This window comes from Adiantum capillus-veneris, chromosome 12, assembly GCF_014529385.1.
Source record: "Adiantum capillus-veneris isolate H3 chromosome 12, ASM1452938v2, whole genome shotgun sequence".
Lineage (NCBI taxonomy): Eukaryota > Viridiplantae > Streptophyta > Polypodiopsida > Polypodiales > Pteridaceae > Adiantum > Adiantum capillus-veneris.
The window spans coordinates 71,569,704-71,594,176 of NC_140942.1; the positions used below are offsets into that span (position 1 = coordinate 71,569,704).

The 24,473-nt window shown below is 45.2% G+C and overlaps 1 protein-coding gene across 2 annotated transcripts in view; it reads left to right on the top strand.

Annotated features, from left to right (window-relative positions):
• The window catches only part of LOC147445918 (very-long-chain aldehyde decarbonylase GL1-10-like), a 39,876-nt gene extending 16,242 nt beyond the window's left edge, over positions 1–23,634 (top strand). Inside the window, exons 4-6 of one of the 2 annotated variants that reach the window (XR_015189824.1) lie at positions 22,737–22,764; positions 22,843–23,431; positions 23,548–23,634. Coding sequence is in view for 1 of the 2 variants with exons in the window: in XM_086525251.1 (XP_086381377.1) it covers positions 22,737–22,764; positions 22,843–22,862 (48 nt within the window). In the remaining variant the exon portion in view is untranslated. Of the gene's footprint in view, positions 1–22,736; positions 22,765–22,842 lie in introns of both variants that reach the window. The other variant, XM_086525251.1, reaches the window with a different exon arrangement.
• The last annotated feature ends 839 nt before the right edge of the window (positions 23,635–24,473 follow it).

Here is a 24,473-nt window from a genome sequence, read left to right on the forward strand (position 1 = left end):
GCACATTGCATAAGCATTTCCATCAGATTCCATCAGAGTCAGTTTGGGGATTTTTCAGATGACTTTATCCCATTTTCCCTATTTTTAACATTTTTCACTTATTTAATAAGTGACTTTTGTTGGGTACTCCGTAGGGCAAATTGGGTAAGTTAATATATAAGCAAAGCCAAGTTAGCACAAATTGGGAGATGAGCAAAGACACAGCAGGCTTCCCCAAGCAACATGTGCCCTATCCTCTCTCAGCAAGACCCTCTCCATTCCCTTGGCGAGGCCGCTCCCACCAAGCTAGCGTTTTCATCACAGACTGCCTCTCCCTTCCTAGCGTTTTCCACAACTTGCCATCGCCACCTAAGACCACACTTGCCTGGCGTTCTACCACCATCTGGCAGCAGCAGCCCTCAGGTTTTTACTAACGCTAGCTTTGTTGGACATGCAGCAGCAATTTCAGCCTTTAAAAACGCCCTAAACCCTGCAGCCCAACCAACGTTTTATCTTCAGCATTCAGCCCGTAAATCGCAGCACATCTGCAGTGTTTTGGCCTCCACTGTTCAACGTTTTTACAGGCAGTTATCAGCGTTTTACAGCAGGTATTAAAGCAAGGAAAAACGCAGCCATATGCATAGCTAGATCAGCGTTTTTCATCACCAAGTCACCCCTGACAAGAGCAATGAAATTCAGCCACAAGTCAGCCCCGAAACAGTCCATTTTCAGCCCCAAAACAGTCCCCGATTCCCGTCGAAGAAGATCACAGATTCAGCCATTGTCGTCGTCGTCATCATTGTCGCCGCCATCGGCACAGTCCCATTGCATCAGTCCATTGCATACGCATTGTACACCTTGTGCAATCAAAGTAGACCACTCTCGCCGACGAGAGTGGGGCCTTCGGAGGAGGGTTTTACAACCTCTTGGTGTCGTATCTCTTCTCTCTCCTTCTCTCAGTCTCATTCACTTGCACGCACAATATCCACTCACTTTGTTCGTGGTCACAACACTCTACAAGACGGAAGGCTCTCTCCTTACCTAAGAACTAAAAGGAACCTTGAGCAATAAAGATCACCAATCTTGAGAAAAAAACAACACTCATTCCGCTGCACCTTACATCTTCTTCTTCGGATTAGAAGACTAAATGGGAACAGTATTTGCCCCGCAGGTAGTAGAGTGCTGTTTCCAGAGGATCCGAGTTGTGGGCATCTGTGGGAGGACTTGCGTCATAGACCCTGACCCAGCAGCTCTTGAGACTGGACACTGGAGGCTATGGGCTTGGGAGTGTTGTCCACTGGCACGAGTACAGTGGGATCCTGGTGAGTGGCTATGGAGGGACCCTTTCTCTTCTGCAGACCGCCTAGGAGTCCCCTTCTTTCAGTACACTGTTCGCCTTGGACGTCATATACTTGCAGCACAGAGAGAGGCCCGCCCCGCTGCAACACGTCATTGGCAAGAGGAGGGCCTCACAGTCGAGTTCTTGGCAGCCTTTTGGCAGAGGCTGTGTGACTCCAGACAGTCGAGGCGCGTCACTTTGTTCCAGTGGATGGTTGCACACAGAGCCACAGCAGTACAGAGCTGGCTTGTGCATAGTGGTCTCTCGGTCGCATGTGCAGCCTGTGACCAGTTGGTGGAGAGTCAACGTCACTGTCTTTGGGACTGTCCCGCGGCCCAGTAGGTGTGGCTACGAGTTCTTCGGCTGATGCCTGTCCTCTCCACGGCTCGACAGTACACTTGGGGGGCAGCGGCTTGGTCCGTTTGAGCTATCTTCCACCAGCAGGATGATAGTGATGCAGGAGGGGCGACCTATACTCCAGCCTGCTACAGAGGAGTGGTGCAGTGAGAGAGAGGAGTGTTGGGAGCTCATCAGTGGCCTAGCTCTTTGGTTCATTAGGCGGGCCCGCTGTTTTTGCATCTTTGAGGCTCGCCGTGTGGCACCAGCAGAGAGTGTTCGTGACTTGTGGCTAGAGCCGATCCATACTCTCAGAGGACAGCTTGAGGGACTACAGGGCAGCTCCGAGCGCATGCGGGAGCGCCGCAAGGCTTTCCTTCGACTCTGGCGCCCTGGGCCTTTCTACACCATAGTCCAAGGGGTGCTCAGATGGCACTAGTGTCCACCTATGTGGCTCTTTCCTCCTCCCATCTCCTAATTTAGCCTCATTGTATATATGCTGTTTTTTCATTGGGAGAGTCTCCCCATCATGTAGCCTTCTCTTGCAGAGGTGGATGTAGCCCTATGGGCAGTTTTCAGTAACTAATAGAAGGATCTTTTTCTCTGGAAAAAAAAAAAAAGATTTTGTTGGAAGTAGATTTTTGAAAAAGTAGAGAAGGCATGGAAGGCCACCTAGCAGTTCAGAGGAGGAGAGCCCGTTCTTTTTTGACAATGACCAAATCAACACGAAAACCAAGGAGTTGAAGTAAGGGAGTCAGGCCGTCAGTTTTTAGACAATTTTTTTTCAGGCTACCAGGACACCCATAGAGCCCTTGAGTTTGTGCAATAGTATGATGTCGCCTTCTTTAGAGAGCGTTTCTTAAAACATTCCAGGGAGCGACATGCGGCATCTTATTTGTAAGGAATGGTGCAGATGAATATGTCATCTCGACTTGAGAATGCATGCCGGCTCATTGACTTATGCGACGGGGCAGGGTAGTATCAACCACAAAAAGGCAAGAGTCTGCCAGTGAAGAGAATGAATCAAAGGAACCGGATGATAGCTCATCACAGGATTTTGGAAAATAAGAGGGTTCCAACGAACTAAGGAAACCAGATGCAAGTTCATCAAAGGATTTCAGAGAAAGAGGAATCAGATGATAGTGTGTCTTATGGTTTTGATGATTGATTGTGACGTGCCAATGGACAGGGGAAGCGAAAGACGCTACCCGCAGGTCCGAGGGCATAAGGAAAGAAAGGAAAAAGGAAATCAGTTGGTAGATCATAACATTCCCCAGACCCAGGATAAGAATTTTTGAAGCCGACTAGTACATGAGGGACTTTGACTGCTTTTGCCATGGTCCGCGAGGCTTTAGCGAAATCTCAAGAACGACATAAGAGGGCACCAGATTGACATCGACGAGATTTGAAATTAAAGGAAGACGATAGGGTGCTCTTACGTTTTGAGAAGGCACGCCTAAGAAATCGAAAAGGAAAGGAGCGGCTTTTTCCAAAGCATAGCATGAGGTACTATGGCCCTTTCTAGATAAAGGAAAAGATAAATGATGTCTCCTTTCGACTCAAGCTGCCTGATACTTGGAAGATTCACAATGCATTCCCTGTAAGTCTTTTGAAACCTTTTAAAGGTCATGTGCTCGATGATGGGGAGCTTGATGAGCAACTGGAAGTGAAAGAAAACGAGAAGATACTCGTTCCAAAACAGATTTTGGCACACAAGGACAAAAAGATAAAAGGTAAAGCGACTAGGCGGTTCTTGGTTAAATTCAACAACTATCCTGCATTGGATGCGAAGTGGATGGAGGAGGATCTAGTAGATACTCCTCAGATTTTGGAACTTTATCTTGAAGCATTCGGTTTAGCATAGTCTACTTAGATAGAACCCCGAATTCAGTGAGGGTGAATCTAGTGTAGGGGGTTTTCACAAGAGAGGAGTCACTCCAGTCTTTTGTCAATGAATTACTCCGATTTTGAATAGAGTCATTGATGTCCCCTTTGGTTTTCAGGGATACTAGTGGGCTGAGTAGTATTCTGTTGTATGACTTTATGACGGGAATTGCCGAAAATGAATATGACTGATTTGTACTTGACTTGTTTGAGTGCAGGAACTGAAAGACAAAATGACTTAATCGGGCATCAGTGAGGTCCGGAATGGATCTAGATGTGGTTACTAAATACGTTGTCGATGGTCATGGTCTAAGATTTGGAATGGATTTTTCTGTGATTTGTCATGTGATGTCCTGAAATGTGACTCGTTTTGTACGGATGTGTTGTGTCTAGTGCGTCGGTACTAACATCATTGTCTACTACGACAATTTATAGCCTCTGTCTGTTTTGTAGGTGTAATAAAGGGCGATTACAATTCTTTCAAGAGGGGGATATGTCACGCTCTGGTGACGTGGCAGAGCCATCCGGACATACACACACACACAAACTGCTGACGTGGTAGCCACCGAAAAGTGCGCCGACAAGTTGACGTTTTCGCGTTTAGCGTTGACAGGTATTGACGTGGCAGATAGTACGCACGTCCACTTTTTACGCTGACTGTGCGGATGTTCCGAGTTTTATGGACAACAGTACGAAATTCCGCTTTTTGTGGTGGTTGGTTTTTTACTGGCAGCTTTTGGGACAGTTTGTTTTTGAGATTACCTATTTTTGGGGGACGCAGAGTCTGAGAGCGAGTACCCGCGAGTGTTGTACTTTGCTCAAAGATTAATATAAAAAGAAACACCGAAAGGGGCGCTAGTCGTTGGGGGCAATACCTCTGGGCATGGAACTTTGCCAGGCCGTGTCGACTCTCTGTCTCTCTCTCTCTATCTCTCTCTAAATTTGTGAAGTGTTTTGAAGTGAATTTGTGTTGTGTTGCGATAGAATCTTGACTTGGGGTATCCAAGTTTGTTACAACAATCACCCTTCTTGGATAGTTATTTGCCATCCAGTTTCCATGAGAAAGTTCCATGCAATCATTTCTTATGAAGGCTAAAGTTTTTTATGATCAACAATCGGCTATGAAAAGTGCAATGACCAGTACTCAGTTAGCTACCGAGGGGCTAAAATCCTAGAAGTAGCAAAAGAAGAAGTTTTACCAACTTGCAGCCTATTTTTTAAAGAAGAGTTTCCATCAACTTATGGGATCTCGTCTGATGGGGCCCAAGTGACCTAAAGAGGGCGGGATCGACACACACGCGCGCGCACACACACAACGTAGATTGCGAATGACGTGGCAGAGGTTGTACGGAAGACCATGATTTTGCGTTGGATTGCTGACGTGGCAGACAATACGGAATTCCTTGTTTTGCACTGTCTGTGCTGACGTGGCAGCTGTACGGATTTTCGCAAAACATGCTTCTTTTGAGTTTGAAGCTTTTACTACTTTTTATAGGCCAAGGCCCTTAAATATGAGCCAAGGGCTCATTCTCTGGGCTGTGTCTGCTTAAAGGTGCAAGGATTGGATTGGAGTTCCGACGTATTGAGTTCAAGCAATATAAGAAATACCGAAAGGGGCGCCAACGTTTGGGACCAATGCTCTCTTGGAGTGGAACCCCGCCACTCTCGTCTCGTGTCATACATCTCTTTTTGTTTAGTTATTATTTATGGTGCTTAAAGTTGCTCAGTATGTTCTTTTCCGTTGACATGTGAGGCCCGCCTTGTAACAATGATATCAGAGCTTCATGCGTATGCTTTTCTGAAAGCAAACGGATCCCACCAAAGAGTAGACAGAGCAAGTTGGCGCTTCCAAAGTTCACTAAAGAATCTTTGTGTCCTGACCTCGGACTTGTTAGCCACTCCCACCCTTACCTCATCACGCATCGGGCGCTTTCGTCTTCATTGCTCTGTCCTACAGGGCATAAGCCGCAAGGAACCTAAGACATGGCATTTATGGATTCAGCAAAATACTTGCAGTTTCTCCTTGACAAGCTTCACGATATTCTTTTGCGGCATCCTCAACGGAATCTCCTGATGCTGCAAAGTTTTCAACAGTCTTTGTTGCAGTTTCGGAACCAAACCATCACCATGATGCAGAAGAGCAAGCCAGCCATCCTCAAAGTTCGGTTTTTCGAACAAAACCCTGAATGAACTCTCTAGTTGTTTAATAGTTAGATACTTTTGAATACTGTTTGATAGAAAGTATTGTTTGAAACTTGTTTGAAATGGATGCTATTTGTTTTAAACCTGTCTTGGTGTCAATTTGAATTGTTTGACTTTGGTTTTAATATTGGATTCAATGATTGGTAATTTTTACTCTCGGGTTGAGTAGTGAGAAATGATGTTTGAGAATGCGCGTTCATACTCATGGTCGGACCCTTGTGGTTATTTGCGGGGGGATTATTGAATGATTGAAAAGTGTCGTTTTTACTCATGGCCCGGACCTGCATGGTTATTTACAGGGGGAGTATTAAGAAGTCTGAGCAGTCGTTACTCTCAGCACCTCCAAACGACGCAAGCTGCGGTTTGGAAGGCGTTTGGTTGTAAAAGATCTCTATATCTCATGGGCCGGACCTTTTTAGGTTATTTGCAGTCAGGAGTGATGAGGGAGTCGTTGAACAGCTCATGGCCCGAACCTGGATGGGTATTTGCGGGGGGAGTGTTCATCGGTGACTTTATGTTTCTATGCCTTGTAACATGCATATGCGAGCATTTGTGTTGCATTGTGATGTGCCACCTCGAATATTCCTTATTGGATGAGATACTTCTGGGAAGTCAACGACCCAAGATATTAAGAGTTCCAATTTGGAATGAGACTTCTCATTGGATGAGATTCTTCTGGGAAGCCAACGACCTAGAAAATCAAGAGTTCTGATTTGGAATGAGAAAACTGATTGTCCCTCGGAATGACCCTATGAAATTTTTGACCTAACTTGAGCTGTTTTGAAGATATATTGTAATCGCGGACGATTACTTTTTTTCAAGAACGGGGGATGTCACAAACTACTGACGTGCCAAGCCACTGAAGAACGGAGCCAACCTGCAGGTCCCGGCTAAAGGGCCTAAACCCTAAGTGAAGAAGCAGTAGCAACAAAAGAAGTCTTACTGACTTTCAAAGTCTTGCCGAGTGGCCTATTTTTTAAAGAAGTTCTTCCACCAACTTTTTGGGATCCCGTCTTTCGATGTGGTCCAGAGGACATTACGGCATTAAAATAAAGGTGGACCCTCACACACACGCAACCAGCTGATGACATGGTAGAGAACTACAGATATCTAGATTTTGCGTTGGCCTGTTGGCGTTGCAGATTGTACGGATTTTCGGATTTGCACCGGCCTGCTGATGTGGAAGAGCTGTATGGATTTCAGCTTTTGGGCATCTTCTTTTGAGCCAGTTGCTTTTGAGTTTCAAGCTTTTCATGTAAACTGTTTTTCAAGGCCAAGGGGCCTTTAAATGAGTGCAAAGGGCCCAGTCTCTGGCACGCTTTTGTGAGGAGGTGCAACGAGTACCGGCATTGTATTGAGTTCAAGTAATATAAAGAAATACCGAAAGGGACGCCAAGGTTTGGGGCCAGTACTCTCTGGGGTGGAATTCCACCACGTCGTGTGACGTGTCCTCTCTCTTTCAATTCAGTAGTTATTGAAGTGCGAAAAGTCTGTTCAATCTATTCTTTTCCATTGGCACGTGGTGCCACCCCTTGTGACATGCAGCGGAAGTGAATGATGGTGTATGGCTCAAGATTAGTGATCAGTGGGTGCTCAAGGTTCTTTTTCTTAATGGAAGGGAGAGCCTTCCTTGACTTAACGAGAGAATGTGTAATGACTGAAACAAGAGTGGAATGCAAACTGTGAGGGAGTGCAAGAGAGTGGTAGAGAGAGAGAGAGAAAAGACGACACCAGATGGGGTCTCAAACCACCTCCCAAGGGCACCCGTCTCTATTGCTATAGAGGTATTTGCTTTAGATTGCACAAAGTCTGGTACAATGCTTCTAAATGCTGAGGTACTTGATGATGACTATGTCGACGACGACGATGACGATGTCGACCACGACGACAATGTCTGAGCTCTTGATGCCTGTGCTCCTGTTCATTGCTTGTCTCTAGCGCCAAGGGACTCCTTTTATATGCACTTGCAACTAGGTCAAGCAAGCATCCTGAAGGCTCCACGATTTTAATTGACAAAATAATAAAGTCACTTATTGGGTAAATGACTTAATAAGCGGTGGCTCACATGCTATCGCAACACTGGGTTCAAGCGATGGGAAATGCTCATGCTGGGTACTGGCTACTGATGCTAATGATCTTGGGTTGTGCAATCAGAGGGTATGCTACTACTCTTAAGTGCTTGGACATGCACGGCCTGCGCACAGGCTCACAAGTTTGTTAGAACACTTCCTAGGCTTCCTAAACCCTAGAACTAGGAACAGCTTGTCCACGTACACATAGGGTTAGATGTGCACGTGACATTGAGAGTCTCTCGAAGGTCAACACAAAGGTCTCGTTTGATGTCTCAACAACGAGACACCTTATGACAGGAAGGCCGATGCTTTGGATGCTTTCAAACAGGGCATAATCATTCTGGTTGTCCCCATCGCTTTGATAGACCAATAGAGTCGACGTCCGCGTGGACAGAATCCCAAGACCATCGGTTGGCAGAATCCCTAGACCATCTTCAGCGAAACGAGCTAAACCGACTGTTGGATTTGTACATGACATCTATGGCATACGTCTTGAAAGTACAAATGAATTGTGTTGAGCATATGGGAAAGTTAGCGGTTTCAAAGCCCTTATTTTCTTTGACGCAGGAGCTATTGAAAACTTCATCCATCCAGAATTCCTGAAGCAGATGGACTTTGATTAAGATCCGCAGGGTGGCGAAATCGACTAACTGGTCACATCAGAAGGTGGTACTTCTCATTGGTGCCCTTCCAGTGACCATCCAAGGATATCACTGTAAAGTTGATTTTCACATCGTGAAATTGGGCAACCGGGACGTTCTCTTGGGCATGCCTTGGCATGACAAGAATGACGCGACACTTTAGATCTGGAACCGCAAAATTACCGTGATGCAAAAGGACAAGCGTGTCGTCCTCAAAGTTCGGGTGTTTGAACAAAAACTTGAATGAATTATCTAGTTGTTTTAAATACTTTTGAACTTTGTTTGAGGACTTATTGTTGGAATTTGGTTGAAACGGATAGTATTTGTTTTAAACCTGTCGTGGTGCTGAGTTGAATTGTTTGACTCTGGTTTTAATATTGGTTTCAATGCTTGGTGATTTACTCCCGGGTGGAGTGAGAAATGTTGTTTTGGTATTCTCTGAACCTCGGAACCGTAATGTTTGGGGAGCGTGCTGGAAAACCTCCAAAAGACACAGGTTGTGGTCTAGGGGACGTTTGGTTGTAAAAGGCCTCTATATCTCCCGGCCCAAACCTCTTTAGGTTATGCGAGAGGAGTGATGAGAAGGTCGTTGAACAACTCATGGCCAAACCTCGATGGTTATTTGTGGGGGGAGTGTTCATCGGCGACTTTATGTTTTTGTGTCTTGTAACACGCATATGTGAGCATTTGTGTTGCATTGTGATGTGCCAACCGCCTAATACACCTTATTGGATGAGATTTTTCTGGGAAACCAGCGACCCACAATATCAAGAGCTCCAATTTGGAATGAGACTCCTTATTGGATGAGGTTTTTTTGGGAGGCCAATGACCCAAGATATCAAGAGCTCCAATTTGGAATGAGAAAACTCATTGTCCCTCGGAACGAATCTCGGAATTTTTGAGCTAACTTGAGTTGTTTTGCAGATATACAATAATCACGGACGATTACTTTATTTTAAGAAGGGGAGATGTCACATACTGCTGACACGTTAAGCCACTGAAGAACGGAGCCAACCTACACATCCCGATCGAGGGGCCTAAACCCTAGCAACAACAAAGAAGGAGCAAGAGAAGAAGTTTCACCAACTTGCAAACTCTTGACGAGTGGCCTATTTTTTAAGGAAGAGTTCCCACCAACTTACGGGACCCCGTCCAAGTGACCTAAAGAGATTAAATAAAGTGGGACACACACACACACACAAAAAAAGCGTAAATTGTGGATGATGTCACAAGACGGGTACCACCTGCCAATAGAAAAGAACAGAGTGAATAGACTTTTAGCACTTAAATAACAACTGAACTGAAAAAGATAGGGAGAGCATGTGCGACACGAAGTGGTGGAATTCCACACCAGAGAGTATTGGCCCCAAACCTTGGCGTCCCTTTCAATATTTCTTTATATTACTTGAACTCAGTACAATGCCGGTACTCGCGCTCTGCACCTTCTCACCGAAGCGTGCCAGAGAATGAGCCCTTTGTATATATTTAAAGGCCCTTGGCCTATGAAAAGCAGCTTACATGAAAAGCCTTCAAACTCAAAAGCATCTGGTCCAAAAGCTGGCGTTGAAAATCAATCAGTGTAAATCACGGAAATCTGTACAGTGCCATGTCAGCACCTGTAAGCGCAAAACGCGAAAATCCGTACAATCTTCCATGTCATCATCTTCTGCGCAAGTTAGCTCGTGTGTATGTGCGTTGGTCCTGCTTTATTTTGATATCTTTAGTTCACTTGGGCTCCATCGGATGGGGCCCCATAAGTTGGCGAGAACTCTTCTTTAAAAATAGGCCACTCGGCAAGACTTGGCAAGTTGGTAAAACTTCTTCTAATGCTTCTGCTTCTTCACTTAGGGTTTAGGCCCTTCGCCTAGGATTTGCAGGTTGGCTCTATTCTTCAGTGGCTTGCCACGTCAGCAGTTTGTGACATCCCCCCTTCTTGAAAGAAAGTAATTGTCCACGATTACAGCATATCTGCAAAACAACTCAAGTTAGTGCAAAAATTTCATTCTGAGGGACGATCAGTTTTCTCATTCCAAATTTGAACTCTTGATTTCTTGGGTCGTTGACTTCCCAAAAGAATCTCATCCAATAAGGAGTATCATTCTAGATCGGAACTCTTGATATCTTGGGTCGTTGACTTTCCAGAAGTATCTCATCCAAAAAGAAAATTCAGTGGTTGGCACATCACAATGCAACATGAATGCTCACATATGCATGTTACAAGACATAGAAACATAAAGTCGCCGATGAACACTCCCCTCGCAAGTAACCATCCAGGTCGAGGCCATGAGCTCTTCAACGACTCCCTCATCACTTCTCCCGCAAATAACCTAAAAAGGTCCGGGCCATGAGATATAGAGGCCTTTTACAACCAAACGTCCCCCAAATTGTAGCCTACGTCGTTTGGAGGTGCTGAGAGTAATGTAACAGACTTGGACACTCCAAGTCAAGAATCAACCGCGACAGCACCAAATAACCACATCAAAACAATTCACAGATCACAATGGATTTGCACTGGCCCGACGGAGTTCCGTGCCTAGAGATATTGGCCCCAAAGACTGGCGCCCCTTTAGGTATTTCTTTTTATATTAATGAGTTCAAAGTACAAGAGACTGGATCGGGACTCACTCTCAAACTCTGCGTCCAGATGCTCTGAGAGTTGAAGCCCTCACCACGTATTTAAAGGTACAAGGGATGCCCAAAAGCAGAGCCCCAAAAACTTTTAAAATAAAAAGCATCAGTTCTCTCTCTCTCTTAGAGAGTCTTTAAAAAAAAAAAAAGCAAGTTCTCTCTCTTTTTCATAGCATGGAGAAAAAGCAAGATTCGCGTCCCTCATCATTAAAAATAAAAATAAAAAAAAGACCTCCGCGATTTTTGGAAATTAGGGTTTTTGGCAGAAATTAGGGTTTTTGTTGTCCGCCACGTCATCACTTTGTGACATACCCCTCTCTTGAAAGCATTGTAATCGACCGTGATGACGCCTGCAAAACCGACAAAAGCCATAAACCGTCTTAACAGACACTGACTCTTAGTACCTACGTACTAAGAACACACATCTAGCACATGTACAAAATCGACAGTCACATCACACAACATCATAGGACATCACCAGACATCACAGGACATCACATGACATTCAACATTCATTGGGATCTTAGACCATGATTTATCGGCAATGTAGCTAGCAATCACATCTAGGTCCAATCGGGACCTCATCGATGTCAGATTGACTAACACCTATTGCAACCATGTCTATTCGAGATCAAGTAGACCAAAATGCTGCAGTCATTTCGGCTACCAGTTCTTGCACTCACAAAAAGTCAAGAACAAATCAGTATCATTATCAGGAATTCCATTTCATAAAGTCATCCAGCAGAATACTGTCAGCTCTCAGTATCCCTGAAGCTCAAAGAGACATCAGTGACTTTAGTATCAAAATCAAGGCATCTGTTGACAAAGGAGCGGAGTAACTCCCCTCTTGTGCATTCCACTGCACCAGATCTTCGGCCAAGCTGAATTTCTGGGTTCTGTTTGGAGTAGACTATGCTAAACCAAAACATCGAGGTAAAGTTTCACAATCCGAGGAGTATCTGCTAGGTCCTCCTCCATCCACTTCGCATCAAATGCAGGAAAGTTCTTGAACTTAACCAAGAACCGTCTTCGGACTTTACCTTTCTTCGTATCGTTATGTGCCAAAATTTGTTCAGGAACAAGGATCTCCTCGTTTTCTTCCACTTGGGGTTGCTCATCAGGCTCCCCATCATCAGGCACATCACCCTTAACAGGTTTCAAGAGACTCACATGCAATGCATTGTGAATCCTCCAAGTATCTGGCAGTTTCAATTGGAAGGAGACATCATTTATCTTGTCAGTGATCTGGAAGGTCCGTAGTAACGCATACTAAGCTTTGGAAAAAGCCTCTCCTTTCCCTTTTTCTTTCAAAGGCGTGCCTTCTCAAAACGTAAGAGCACCCAATCATCCTCCTTCAATTTCAAGTCGCGACGTTGGCGATCCGCTGCCTTTTTCTGTCGTTCTTGAGACTATTGCAAAGTCTCGCGAACCTTGGCAAAAGCCGTATCCAAATCTCGCGAATATTCATCCGCTTCAAATATCTAATCTTTCGTGCTCACGAAGGATGGAACCTTCGCAGCACTTTCAACAATCGCTCATGGCGTCTTCCCCGTCGAAGAGTGTATCGTGTTATTGTAGGCAAATTCCACCAAAGGTAAGTTCTTTTCCCATTGAGTCTTTTGATCCGAGATACAAGACTTGAATAAATCTAAAATCATTGAATTGGCAATCTTAGATTGCCCGTCAGTCTGCAAGTGGAACGATGACGAGAACTGCAACCGCGTGCCAATGTTCTCCCAATTTGCCTTCCAAAACAAACTTATAAATCTGGGGTCTCTGTCGGAGACAATCGTCTCAGACGTGCCATGTAATCGGAAAATCATCGTGATCATTCTGTGTTCTCGGGAGATCAAAAAATGAAATCCATTTCAATATTTTCCTAAGGGCGGGTGGGTATGGGTAAATGCTGTAACAATCCCTGTGCCTTATGCCTGTCAAACTTGACCTTCTGGCATACCAAGCAACTGCGCACAAACTCTTCCACATCCTTCTTGAGTCTCCGCCAAAAGAAATATCTCTCTACCCCTTTCATGGTGGTAGCAATGCCGCGGTGACCCGTAAAAGGTGGACAGTGGCATTCAGTCATAACCTTTTTCCTCAACGGCTGTGTAACGCAAAACATAGTCTTTTTCATCAAGTAGCCTTCCCGAAGGGAGTATCCAGCTACTGTCTCCCCATCTCGTATCCGTGTGAAAATATCTGCAAAATTTGTATCTGTGGCATACTAATCGACCATATCCTCGAAGCTCCTATGATGTATCTTGGAAATAGCCAGAACCAACGGTTTCCGAGACATGGCATCTGCCACCACATTCTTCTGTCCCTCACATGGACAATCTGGAAGTGGAACTGTGACAAGATGTTCGCCCACCGCATCTGCTTTTCCGAAAGCTGTTTCTGTGACAAGAAGTAGCGCAAACTTTGATGGTCTATAAAGACAGTAAAATCCGCTCCGAGTAGGTAATGCCGCCACTGAGTAAGAGCATGGATAACCGCCATAAGCTCTTTCTCATAAATCTGTGCTGTCATCTCCGGCCTAGAGAACAAACGGCTCTTGTAAGCTATGACATGGTCGTCCTGCATCAAGACCGCACCCAGACTACGACCACAAGTATCACAATATACTTCAAATGACTTCTGCAAGTCCGGCAAAGTCAAAATAGGTCCCGTAGTCAATTTCTCTTTCAATGTCCGAAAGGCAGTCACCTCTGTGGGTCCCCACGAGAAAGGTACTCCTTTCTGAGTCAAGGTATGCAAAGGGGAAGCAACCTCTGCAAACTTTCGTATGAACCGCCTGTAGTACGAACACAGTCCCAAGAAGCTTCTAACTTCATGGACATTTCTCAAGTCGGGCCAATCACGGATAGTCTCTATCTTGGCCGGATCCATTTGCACTCCTGCTGTTGACACAATGTGTCCCAAAAAGTGTATCTCTGGTAGGAAAAATTCACTTTTCTTTGCATTAATCACTAACTTGTGATCTCGTAATACCTGAAAGACCTGAAGCAGATGATCTTTGTGTTCTGCCTCATTCTTGGAGAAAACAATGATGTCGTCAAAGAAAGTGCCAACAAATAACATGTACTCTCGAGAAAATCTTGTCCATCATCCGGTTAAATGTCCCAGGAGCATTGGTTAAGCCAAAAGGCATCACCAAAAACTCGAATAACCCAAAAGTCGTCCAAAAAGCTGTCTTGTAGACATCTCTTGGCGCTATCCTGATCTGATGATATCCACTCTTCAAGTCAATCCTGCTAAAGCACGAGGATCCTTGTAACCTGTCGAGTATATCATCGATCCTAGGAATCGGAAATCTGTTCTTGATGGTGATTTTGTTGAGAGTGCTATAATTGATGCACATTCTCCAAGATCCGTCTTTCTTCAAAACCAACAACACTGGAGAGCAATACGGTGAAGTACTAGACTGGACAAGACCCTTTTCCAAGAGGTCTTTCATTGGGTTCATAATCTTTTCATTCTGTACTCGGCTCACACGGTAAGTTGGCCGATTCGGTGGCGTGCTTCTAGGTATCAGATCAATGGTTTGATCTTCAGGCCCTCTGAAAAGCAATCGGCATGAGTGTGGAGAAAAATCTTGGCGTTCTTTTGATCAGGTCAAAACATATTCAACCTTTATCCATCGTTCAGTTCTCTCTCAAAAGAATGAGTAAGAAACTGAAGTTCATCAAGTACAATCTCTAAGCCCTTCATTTATCAAAGTCGCTTTCTCGGCCCGGTAGTCAACCACGGCGTAGTTCTTGTAGTACCAAGGGATCCTGAGTAGAACGTCACTCGCGTGCCCTGAACACCCCTGTCATTGCAAACGAAGTTTACCAATGCTCGGTGTAATGGCAACATCCCATCCGGGTGCCAGTCGAACTACCTTCGCCTGTGGCGTTAGTCTGTCGGGCGTAATTTTAAATCGAGCCGCCAATTCCAAGTGAAAAGAAGTTGGCCTTGGCTTTTTTAAAAGAGCTTCTTGGTCCTTCACTTTTCCCCAGAAAGCGACAAAGTTTTCATTTGATTCGGTGCAAGTCCCACGCCATGTGGTACGAGTTCTGCTTTTTTATCTGCCTTTTCTGCCACGTTCCTCAGCTGCTCTCGAACTCTCAGGCCTGTCGTTGTCTTTATCATTCTGTCCTTTCTATGCCTTTTTAGGGCACTTCGCGGAGATATGTCCAAGTTCCCCGCATCCAAAGCACTTCCCCTCCCTGATGAAGCGAGCTCTCTCCTCGGGAGTAAGCTTGGGTCGTGTATCCTTTTTCTCTGGGTTGCTCTTTTTCTTTCTACTTTCATTCCCAGAAGTCTGTTCGGCTCGTTGTGTCATGGCCTCATCTGTGGGGTAGGTCAGACTTCCAGAGTGAATGGCAAAGCCCCGCTTCGCATGACTCATCAACTCCTGAATAGAAGCTGACTTCTGTTCCAAGCAGTGATCTCGGATCTTTGTAGGTAGACCCAAGGTAAACCGCTCAATCCGTTCTCTGAACGAGATCTTCTTGAATGAAGAGGCGGGTAGAAAAGAGCTCCAGAATCTTTCACAGTAAGAATTCATTGTATCGCTCTTGGTCATCCGGAGACGGTTCCAAGCAGCTCGTATATCTCGCTCAAACTCTTGAGTCAACCAAGAAGAAATAAAAAGCCTCTTGAATTTCAGCCATGTAACCGGCACAGTCTTGCTTAAGAGAAGCGTGGACCACCAAGTACGAGCATTCCCCTTAATATAAGAGGCATCTCTCCGAATCTTGTAGTGCTCTGAATAGCGTCCTCCCGCGAAAGCGATGTCAAACTGCTGTATAAAAGACAGCCTTTGAAGCATCTGAGTATCCTGAAAAAGTATCAAACTTGATCGAGTGGCCACCTTCCTTAAACTCTCGGACTTTCTTGCTTTTATCTTCGAGAAAGTCATACTGGTTGGCTTTGTAAAAATTCTTCTTGTTCGCATAAAAGTTTCCGTCATCGAAATCTGAGCTGTCTGTAGACGAGTCCTCAGTAGAACTGTCAGTCTCTGGGCGAGATGTAGCCTTCTTTGCCTTTTTCTTGCCCTTTCTGAAGCTTTGTTTCTTGCTTCGCTTCTTACCTTTTCTGTCTTCTTCACTCGAATCTGAAGAGCTAGAAGAATTGTCAAAAGAAGAAGAAGAAGTAGAAGAACTAGGTACTCCTTCAAGTCGATTGACGACCCAAATATCCCGGGAAAGCGCTTTTTTTCTGCTTTTTTGCCGTGCTTTTTGTCTTTCTTTTGCGCGTCAAAAAGCTGAGCAATCCGTGCATTAACTACGTTCTCCAGTTCCTTCTCCGTATATTTCTTGGAGGTAGAAGGTTTCTTGAGAGCAGGTTTCGGGAGTGGTGTTGTGGTTCTCTGCCACTCCGTCTGTACCTCTTCCAAAGAGGTCTGGTTTATATATTTTGCCATCTTCGGGTCCCTGGCAAAATTGAGCATCATCTTTGTTGCATCATCAATCAATTTATGACGCTCCATCTCTCGCTGCTCCGCTGGAGTAGGCCTAGGCGGGTCATACTCGGTGCCGGAATCTTCGTTGTGATCTCTGCCCGCATCTCCAGATGCAGAGGGAGTCGACTGATCATTGCCTGAAGCCATAGGTGTCGCGGATTTTTTTTTTCGTGGATCGGATTTCTCGTAGAAGAGAAATCGATCGTGCTCTGATACCATTGTAACAGACTTGGACACTCCAAGTCAAGAATCAACCGCGACAGCACCAAATAACCACTTCAAAACAATTCACAGATTAAAATAGATTTGCACTGGCCCGGCGGAGTTCCGTGCCTAGAGATATTGGCCCCATAGATTGGCGTCCCTTTTCGGTATTTCTTTTTATATTAATCAGTTCAAAGTACAAGAGAGTGGATCGGGATTCACTCTCAGACTCTACGTCCAGATGCTCTGAGAAGTGAAGCCCTCACCACGCATTTAAAGGTACAAGGGATGCCCAAAAGTAGAGCCCCAAAAACTTTTAAAATAAAAAGCATCAATTCTCTCTCTTAGAGTCTTTAAAAAAAAAGCAAGTTCTCTCGCTTTCTCATGGCATGGAGAAAAAGCAAGATTCGCGTTGCTCATCATTATTATTATTATTATTATTATTTTAATAATAAAGCCTCCGCGATTTTTGGAAATTAGGGTTTTTGGTAGAAATTAGGGTTTGCAAGAATTTTAGGGTTTCTGGCAGTTTTTGCTGTCCGCCACGTCATCACTTTGTGACAAGTAACCATTGTTCAGACTTTATAATAGTCCTCTCGTAAATAACCATCCAGGTCCGGGCCATGAGGAAAAAGAAACCAGCACTTTTCAAACTTTCAATACTCCCTCCGCAAATAACCATAAGACCTGGGCCTTGAGTATGAAGAAGCATTTTCAAACATCATTTCTCACTACTCCACCAGGGAGCAAATCACTAAGCATTGAAACCAATATTCAAGCTTAAAAAGCAATCTCGGCATCAGTTGAGCTCGAAAAGTCGACCGACTTTCCATCCTTAAACCTGCACTAAAAATTAGGGTTAGATTTCTCTCATAAGTTGACTTCAACGTGGTCCAAAAGCTCTTAGACAAACGATGTTCTTGTGGTGGTGATGGTAGTCCCAAGCGATCACACCGGACCTCCAAGGTTTTTAGCTCAGGAAGAGACACCTGATGAGAGATGTCGATAAATTTTAAGTTATAATCTGTTAGGGTTTCCGTGGCAAGCATTTCAGGATACCCCACTCTGCGAGAAGTTGCACTCCGAAGGAAGATGTCAGAAACCATGTAACTTAGGGTAAAAATTATCTTGAAAGCTTGCCTAGTCCTTGGAGCATGTGGCTTGGTAGCTATAAACTTCCACCACTGCATGACACTGCATTTGAGAAAAAAAACAGCTACTTGAAACAAATCTTGGATCCTTTGCTTGCAAGTGATCTTTATGGCTTATGCCTTGTAAGACATGAGCAGTGAAGACAAGAACGCGCCCGGTGCGCGCTGAAGTAAGGGTGGGAGTGGCTAATAAGTCCGAGGTTAGTAACAAATAAGTTCGGGGTTGAGACACGAAGATTCTTCAAATTCAATTCCGGTAGACTTTGGAAGCGCCGGTTTGCCATGTCTGCTCTTTGCTGGGACCGATATACTTTCAAAAAAGCACACGCTTGAAGCTCTGATACCACCGTCACAAGACTGGCACCACGTGCCAATAGGAAAGAACAGATTGAACAGACTTTTAGCACTTCAATAACAACTGAACTGAAAAAGATAGAGAGACCACGCGCGACACGGGGTGGAATCCCCAAATGAACTGAAAAAGATAGAGAGACCACGCGCAACACGGAGTGGCGGGATTCCACCCCTTCTAGTATTGGCCCCAAACCTTGGTGCCCCTTTCGGTATTTCTTGATATTACTTGAACTCAGTACAATGCCTGTACTCGCGCTCTGCACCTTCTCACCGACTAAAGAATGAGCCCTTTGCACATATTTAAAGGCCCTTGGCCTATGAAAAGCAACTTACATGAAAAGCCTTCAAACTCAAAAGCATCTGGTCCAAAAGTTGGCACTAAAAATCACTCAAGTGTAAATCACGGAAATCCATACAGTGCCACGTCAGCACCTGTCAACGCAAAACGCGAAAATCCGTACAATCTGCCACATCAGCAGTCAGCGTGAAATCAAGAAATCCGTACAGTCTTCCATGTCATCATCTTCTGTCCAAGTTAGCTTGTGTGTGTGTGTGTGTGTGCTGGTCTTGCTTTATTTTAATATCTTTAGTTCACCTGGGTCTCATCGGACCCCGCTGGGTCCCATCGGACTGGGTCCAATGGGTCCCATAAGTTGGCGGGAACTCTTCTCTAAAAATAGGCTACTTGGCAAGTTGGTAAAACTTCTTCTGTTGCTTCTGCTTCTTCACTTAGGGTTTAGGCCCCTCGGTCGGAATCTGTAGGTTGGCTTCCTTCTTGAGTGGCTTGCCATGTCAGCAGTTTGTGACAAATGACGAATTAGAGGTTGTATGGAAGATCCAGATTTCGCGCTAGACTTGTGATGTGGCAAACAATACGGAATTCCGCCTTTTGCACTGACGTGGCAGCTCTACCGTTTTCCGCAAAACGGGTTGGCAGTTTAGGTGCTAGTGCTTTTGGGACCAGATGCTTATAAGTTTGAAGCTTTTCATTCTTTGGCACGCTTCTGAGTGAAGGTGCTGGGATTGGAGTACCATTGTTGTACAAAGTTCAAGCAGTATAAAGAAATACTGAAAGGGGCGCCAATGTTTGGACCAGTGCTTTCTTGGGGTGGAACTCTGCCACTTCCGTCTCGTGTCGTGCATCTCTTTTTGTTTAGTTGTTATTTGAGGTGCTGAAAGGTTGGCCTGGTTTGTGGGCATTCCAAAGGAGATATCCATCTTCATCTCTCATTCGGCGTTGCTCTTGTCAAACTTCCCGCGTAGGGGCAGCATTGGCTGGCCGGTGACCTTCGTGGCATCTGCATTTGCATATCCAACCATTCGCTCTACGAGCATCCATCCGGTTTGCAGTTTGGTTCATACCATATGAGTTGGGGTAGCAAAAATTGGCCGATAACCAACAAAGGAATTGTTGATCCAAGAGGCAGTCTGGTGTTTGCGAGTAGATCTTTTGCACATTTCCACATCCCCCGGGGGAGCCTTTCTCTCCCTCTCTCAAAAGTAGCTGTGGAGGACATCATCTAGATTCTTCTAGAAGGCCATTCATTCAAGATCATCTTAAGGCATGCATGGAGTTCGGCATCAGCACCTTTAAGTAGGAGGGGATGTCACGTGCACGTCACATGCATGTCCGGACGAGAGAGAGAGAGAGAGAGAGAGAGAGAGAGAGAGAGAGAGAGAGAGAGAGAGAGAGAGAGAGAGAGAGAGAGAGATACTCGTGCTCGAGTTCGCTGGTCCACGATTTTTCGTCCTAGGTCAGCAGGCGGCCTGGCATTAATGATCCAGAATTACAGAGCTGCGCCCTTCTTACCAAGCTTATTGTTGGGGGTCTCTTTCCTGGGCAAGAACCTTGGAAGATGCTTCTTCAGGCAGCTCTTTCCACAGCGACTCCATGCCTCGACACTAGAGATGGCCATACTTGGCAAACAGGGTTTCGTTTCCTCTTTACGGATGCCCCCTTGTGCACCAGCACTCTCTCACCCTTCATCCGCTGACTCATTCAGATTTGGGTATCCATGCGGAGAGCTATCATACGCTCACCTCCCTTGAGCCTTGAAGAGATTGAACGCCAACCTCTCATTTGGAATGATGCAGTTCTTGATTCTTCAGTTAATCCACCCCGTCAGCTTGGAGAGAGGACCCACATTGATTGGGCTGCTTGGGACATTGGCCCTGCTGCCGCTATGCGGTTGTTTCATGAGACACGTATGATGGATGCAGATTTGGTGGTAGAACATTATGACATTGGTCGCGGGGTAACAGACAGACTGCTTGAGATTGACTCCGCCATCCCTTCACACTGGGACGCAGTCATGCGAGACACGGTTCAGATGCCTCCACATTGTGGCTGGGAAGGCCTCTTTGCTCAGAGCACTCTCTTATTAGTTCGTTTTGACACCATGCTGTTCACAGTTGAGACTGACTACTCTCCGAGGATGCATGCTAGATTGACATATGCTACCACCTCTCCGCACCTTCTCTACAGCGGCGCTCGATGGGAGGCCATACGAGTAGTTGGCTCTCGCGGGAAGCGTCGTTGTGTTGACCCCCGTTTCGCTTCCGCTGATGCTGCACTTTGGAGGCTTTGGGTGTGGGAGGGTCGTGCCCTATCTCAGCTTTTTTGGGACCCAGGAGAGTGGCATTGGCCTCACCCTAACCCCACCGGTGCACATGTATCATTCTTTGAGTACACTGTCAGAATTGGAAGATTCGCATTGCTGAGACAGCACACAGAGGAGCCCACTCGTATGCGTTGCTGGTTGCATTCAGGTCTCTCCCATGCCTATCTACAGCAGTTTTGGTCAGCCATCTGGGATTTACATGTGGCTCGTCGTATTTCTTTTTTCATGTGGATGATTGCACATGCAGGACTTCCAGTTGGGACTTGGCTAGCTTCTATGGGTCATGATCCGTTATGTACTCGTTGTCCTTTGCGACTCCCTTAGTCACCTGCACACTGTCTTTGGTCATGCTCGTCTTCTCATGTAGTGTGGCTAGCAGTTTGCTCTTTACTTAGCAGAGCTGGTGTTCAGCATGGATTTCTCACTTGGGGATCTGTCTCTTGGTTGATGCCGATGCCCGGACCGCATCTTTTCTACGAGGGCTCAGACACAGATTCAGCTCTTATGCTTACCTCGACTGGTTATCAGCGAGGGACTTTGGCTATGTTACCACAGATTGCGTGGCAGGGGGATCCTCAGACGCGTGATGAAATCTTCTCAGTTATCACTAGCATTGCACTATGGAATGTTTGGAGAGCTCGTTGTCTTCACATTCTCAGTGCGGCTCCACATCTCCTTCCGGATACCCTCACTGCCATTTGGCTGGACATCATTCACACCCTCATTTGGCAGTGGGATTCTTCCTCGGGTACATCTAGAGCAGCCGAGGCTCGTCGATTTGACTTCCTTCGTCGTTGGGCTCGATCTCCACTCTTCTTCACGCTTACAGATGGACAGATTACATGGCATTATGCACCTCTTCAGTGGTTTCTCCTCCACTCATCATATAAACCACCATGAGATTGTTCTAGTAGAGTTGTCACTATAGTGACTATCACCCTTACATTCAGCTTGTACACCCCACGTGATAGGCCTTTTTGGCATCGGCTGGGGATTACATTGTACTCAGTAATATACAGCCCTGATTTTTCAAAAAAAAAAAAAAGAGAGAGAGAGAGAGAGAGAGAGAGAGAGAGAGAGAGAGAGAGAGAGAGAAATGAAATGAAATGTTATATTAACGTCTTCAAAAGGCCATAATGACCTATGAGACCCGAAAGTTACAAAGTGGTGGATCTGATACAAAGTCAGAGTAACAAAATAACCTAATAACCTACCAACAGTACAAAACAAAGATATATACTATGGGGTCCTAAGCTGGTCGATGAAATGAAATGAATTGAGAGAGAGAGAGAGAGATGAAATGAAATGAATTGTTATAGTAACGTCCTCAAAAGGCCAAAATGACCTATGAGACCAATTTGTTACAAAATAGTGAATCTGATACCATGTTTGGGTACAAAAGAACTAGAACAAAAACACTAATGCTACTAGAATCCATCCTCATCTGCACTCTGGGTGTCGAGAGAGTATGGCTCAAAACCTCTGCTGCTGTAGTCTCGGTCGATGCTGTGTAGCCCCTCTCCTCAATCATGGCCGTTTGGATCTCCATAGCTCCAGTGCTCAGTCGATGAGAGTGCCGATAGTGGTTGAATAAGTGAGGGCCGAGCTCTGCAGTGATGGCTGCTCCTCTGGCTGTCCCATATATAGTGAAAAGAAATCTGTAATCTGTCTCTATCTGGCTCTCCGCAGTAAAGTGTCTCTATATTTGTGTAGCTCAAGTAGATATAGCCCAAGACATCTCTGATCCTCATAACTCTTGACCCTAGAGAATGGACCGAAACCCTCTGTGAATAAGCAGTGGAGAGAGAGAGAGAGAGAGAGAGAGAGAGAGAGAGAGAGAGAGAGAGAGAGAGAGAGTTTGTATTCTCTTGTGCAGGGCTATCGTTACAAGAAAAGGGTTGAAGGTATAATAATTTTCTATAAGTAGTCTCTCTTTTAGGGCCCATTGTCCTTCCTGTGATGAATTCAAGCTGTTTGTGCAGGTGATCGGAAAGAGCAGTAACAAATGCGACAATATTTGGATATGTAGTGTTTTAATCTTCTTGCCTAAATTAGAGGGAGTCTTTTCGCTGGAATTCTCGACAAAATAGAAAATGTCTGGAGCTTGCGTGGGTTGCAATGGCGTACATAGGACAAACTCCGGTGGACTCGTGCATGGGAGCTGCCTTTTATCATTTGTTTTTTCCTTATGCATCATGATTGTGTTTAGAAAGAGAGGAAACTTACTCTTTGAAGCTATGCAATGGAGAAATATAGGAGGTGGAAGAGCTGATGGCAAATTTCTATCTGTGTCCAAGCCACATGCCATGATGCCAGTTTTCTTGTTACCTCTGGTTCACATTAACCTCATGGACATGTGCTCTCATACAACAGGGAAAATACTTAGCAATGGATTCTGTAAAAGATTCAAGCTGGTCTCAACTTAAGGAGCGTGGGTACCTAGTTTTCTATTAGTACTGTTGTGTGCTGTAATAAGAAGGATCAAGCAGAGCACAAGTTTCTTCGCACTTCAGCTGAGCAATGGTCCTTCATCGAACTGAAGAAAAGCTTTGGAAGAGGATATTCTTGGTGGTTAGTGCATTATGTATTAGTAAGAGACTGCTAGAGAATTACGTAGGTGTATGTGAGTTGGAAGTGAAAGTTATTGCAGTGGAAATTTGTTCCTCAAGAATTCTTTGCATGTGCAGGACAATTGAATGCCCCCATTTTTTCTGATGGGGTTTGTGGTGGCTGTGTTTTTCTCCAAAAAAAGAAAAGGGTAGCCTTGATAGCCTCGTCTTTGCCTGTTATTAATGATTTGGCCGCACAACCAACACGCTTGGAGATCAGGCAGCATGATACGACTCGATTCTATTTTATTTTTAATAAACTATTTAGTATTAATCCTTTTAATTAAACCGCTTTGATTGGTGGGTGCTAATAAGACAGAAAATTGTGAGTACTTGGATTTCTTCAAGGTTGGTGATCGTCCAGACAATAGAGCTTTTCCTGGAGAGAGAGAGAGAGAGAGAGAGAGAGAGAGAGAGAGAGAGAGAGAGAGAGTCCCAAGTGCATGGAGCCAGTTTTATCAAGATCTTGGTGCGAGTGAAAATCATGCTGGTCGTGCGAAAAGAAAGTCAGGTGTCTAGATAGAGGCCCTACGGCATGATTGTGGAGTTAAACCCACATCAAAAGGATAAAAATGCTGCAAACATTGAGTGTAGTCATGATATGCATGATGCGGTTAGTCGGTGAAGGATACCATACATGGGTAGCTATCGATTGGAGAGTCCATGAGGAGTAGCAAGGTTTGAACAAAATGTTCCCTACCGTCTCCATCATGGCTTTATCTCTTTGATTTCTCCTCCCTCTGGCGTACTCAATTGGCTTGGAGCTTCAGTATGTTACAGCTCATTTGCGAGACTGGAAGTTCTTGCTTCGCGTGGGTCATGTGTGATATTGGATGACCCCTGCTTGTTGCTGATGCTTTGTGACTCCTCTAAGCTGGGTTGTAGGAGTGGCTCTCTGGCAGGAGTTTACTCCAGTGTGACTCCTCCCTGAGCGGTGAAGGGTGTGTGGGAGTCGCTCTCTGCAAGAAGTCTGTTTGAGTTGGGGTTGTCGCTCTCCTTTGTAA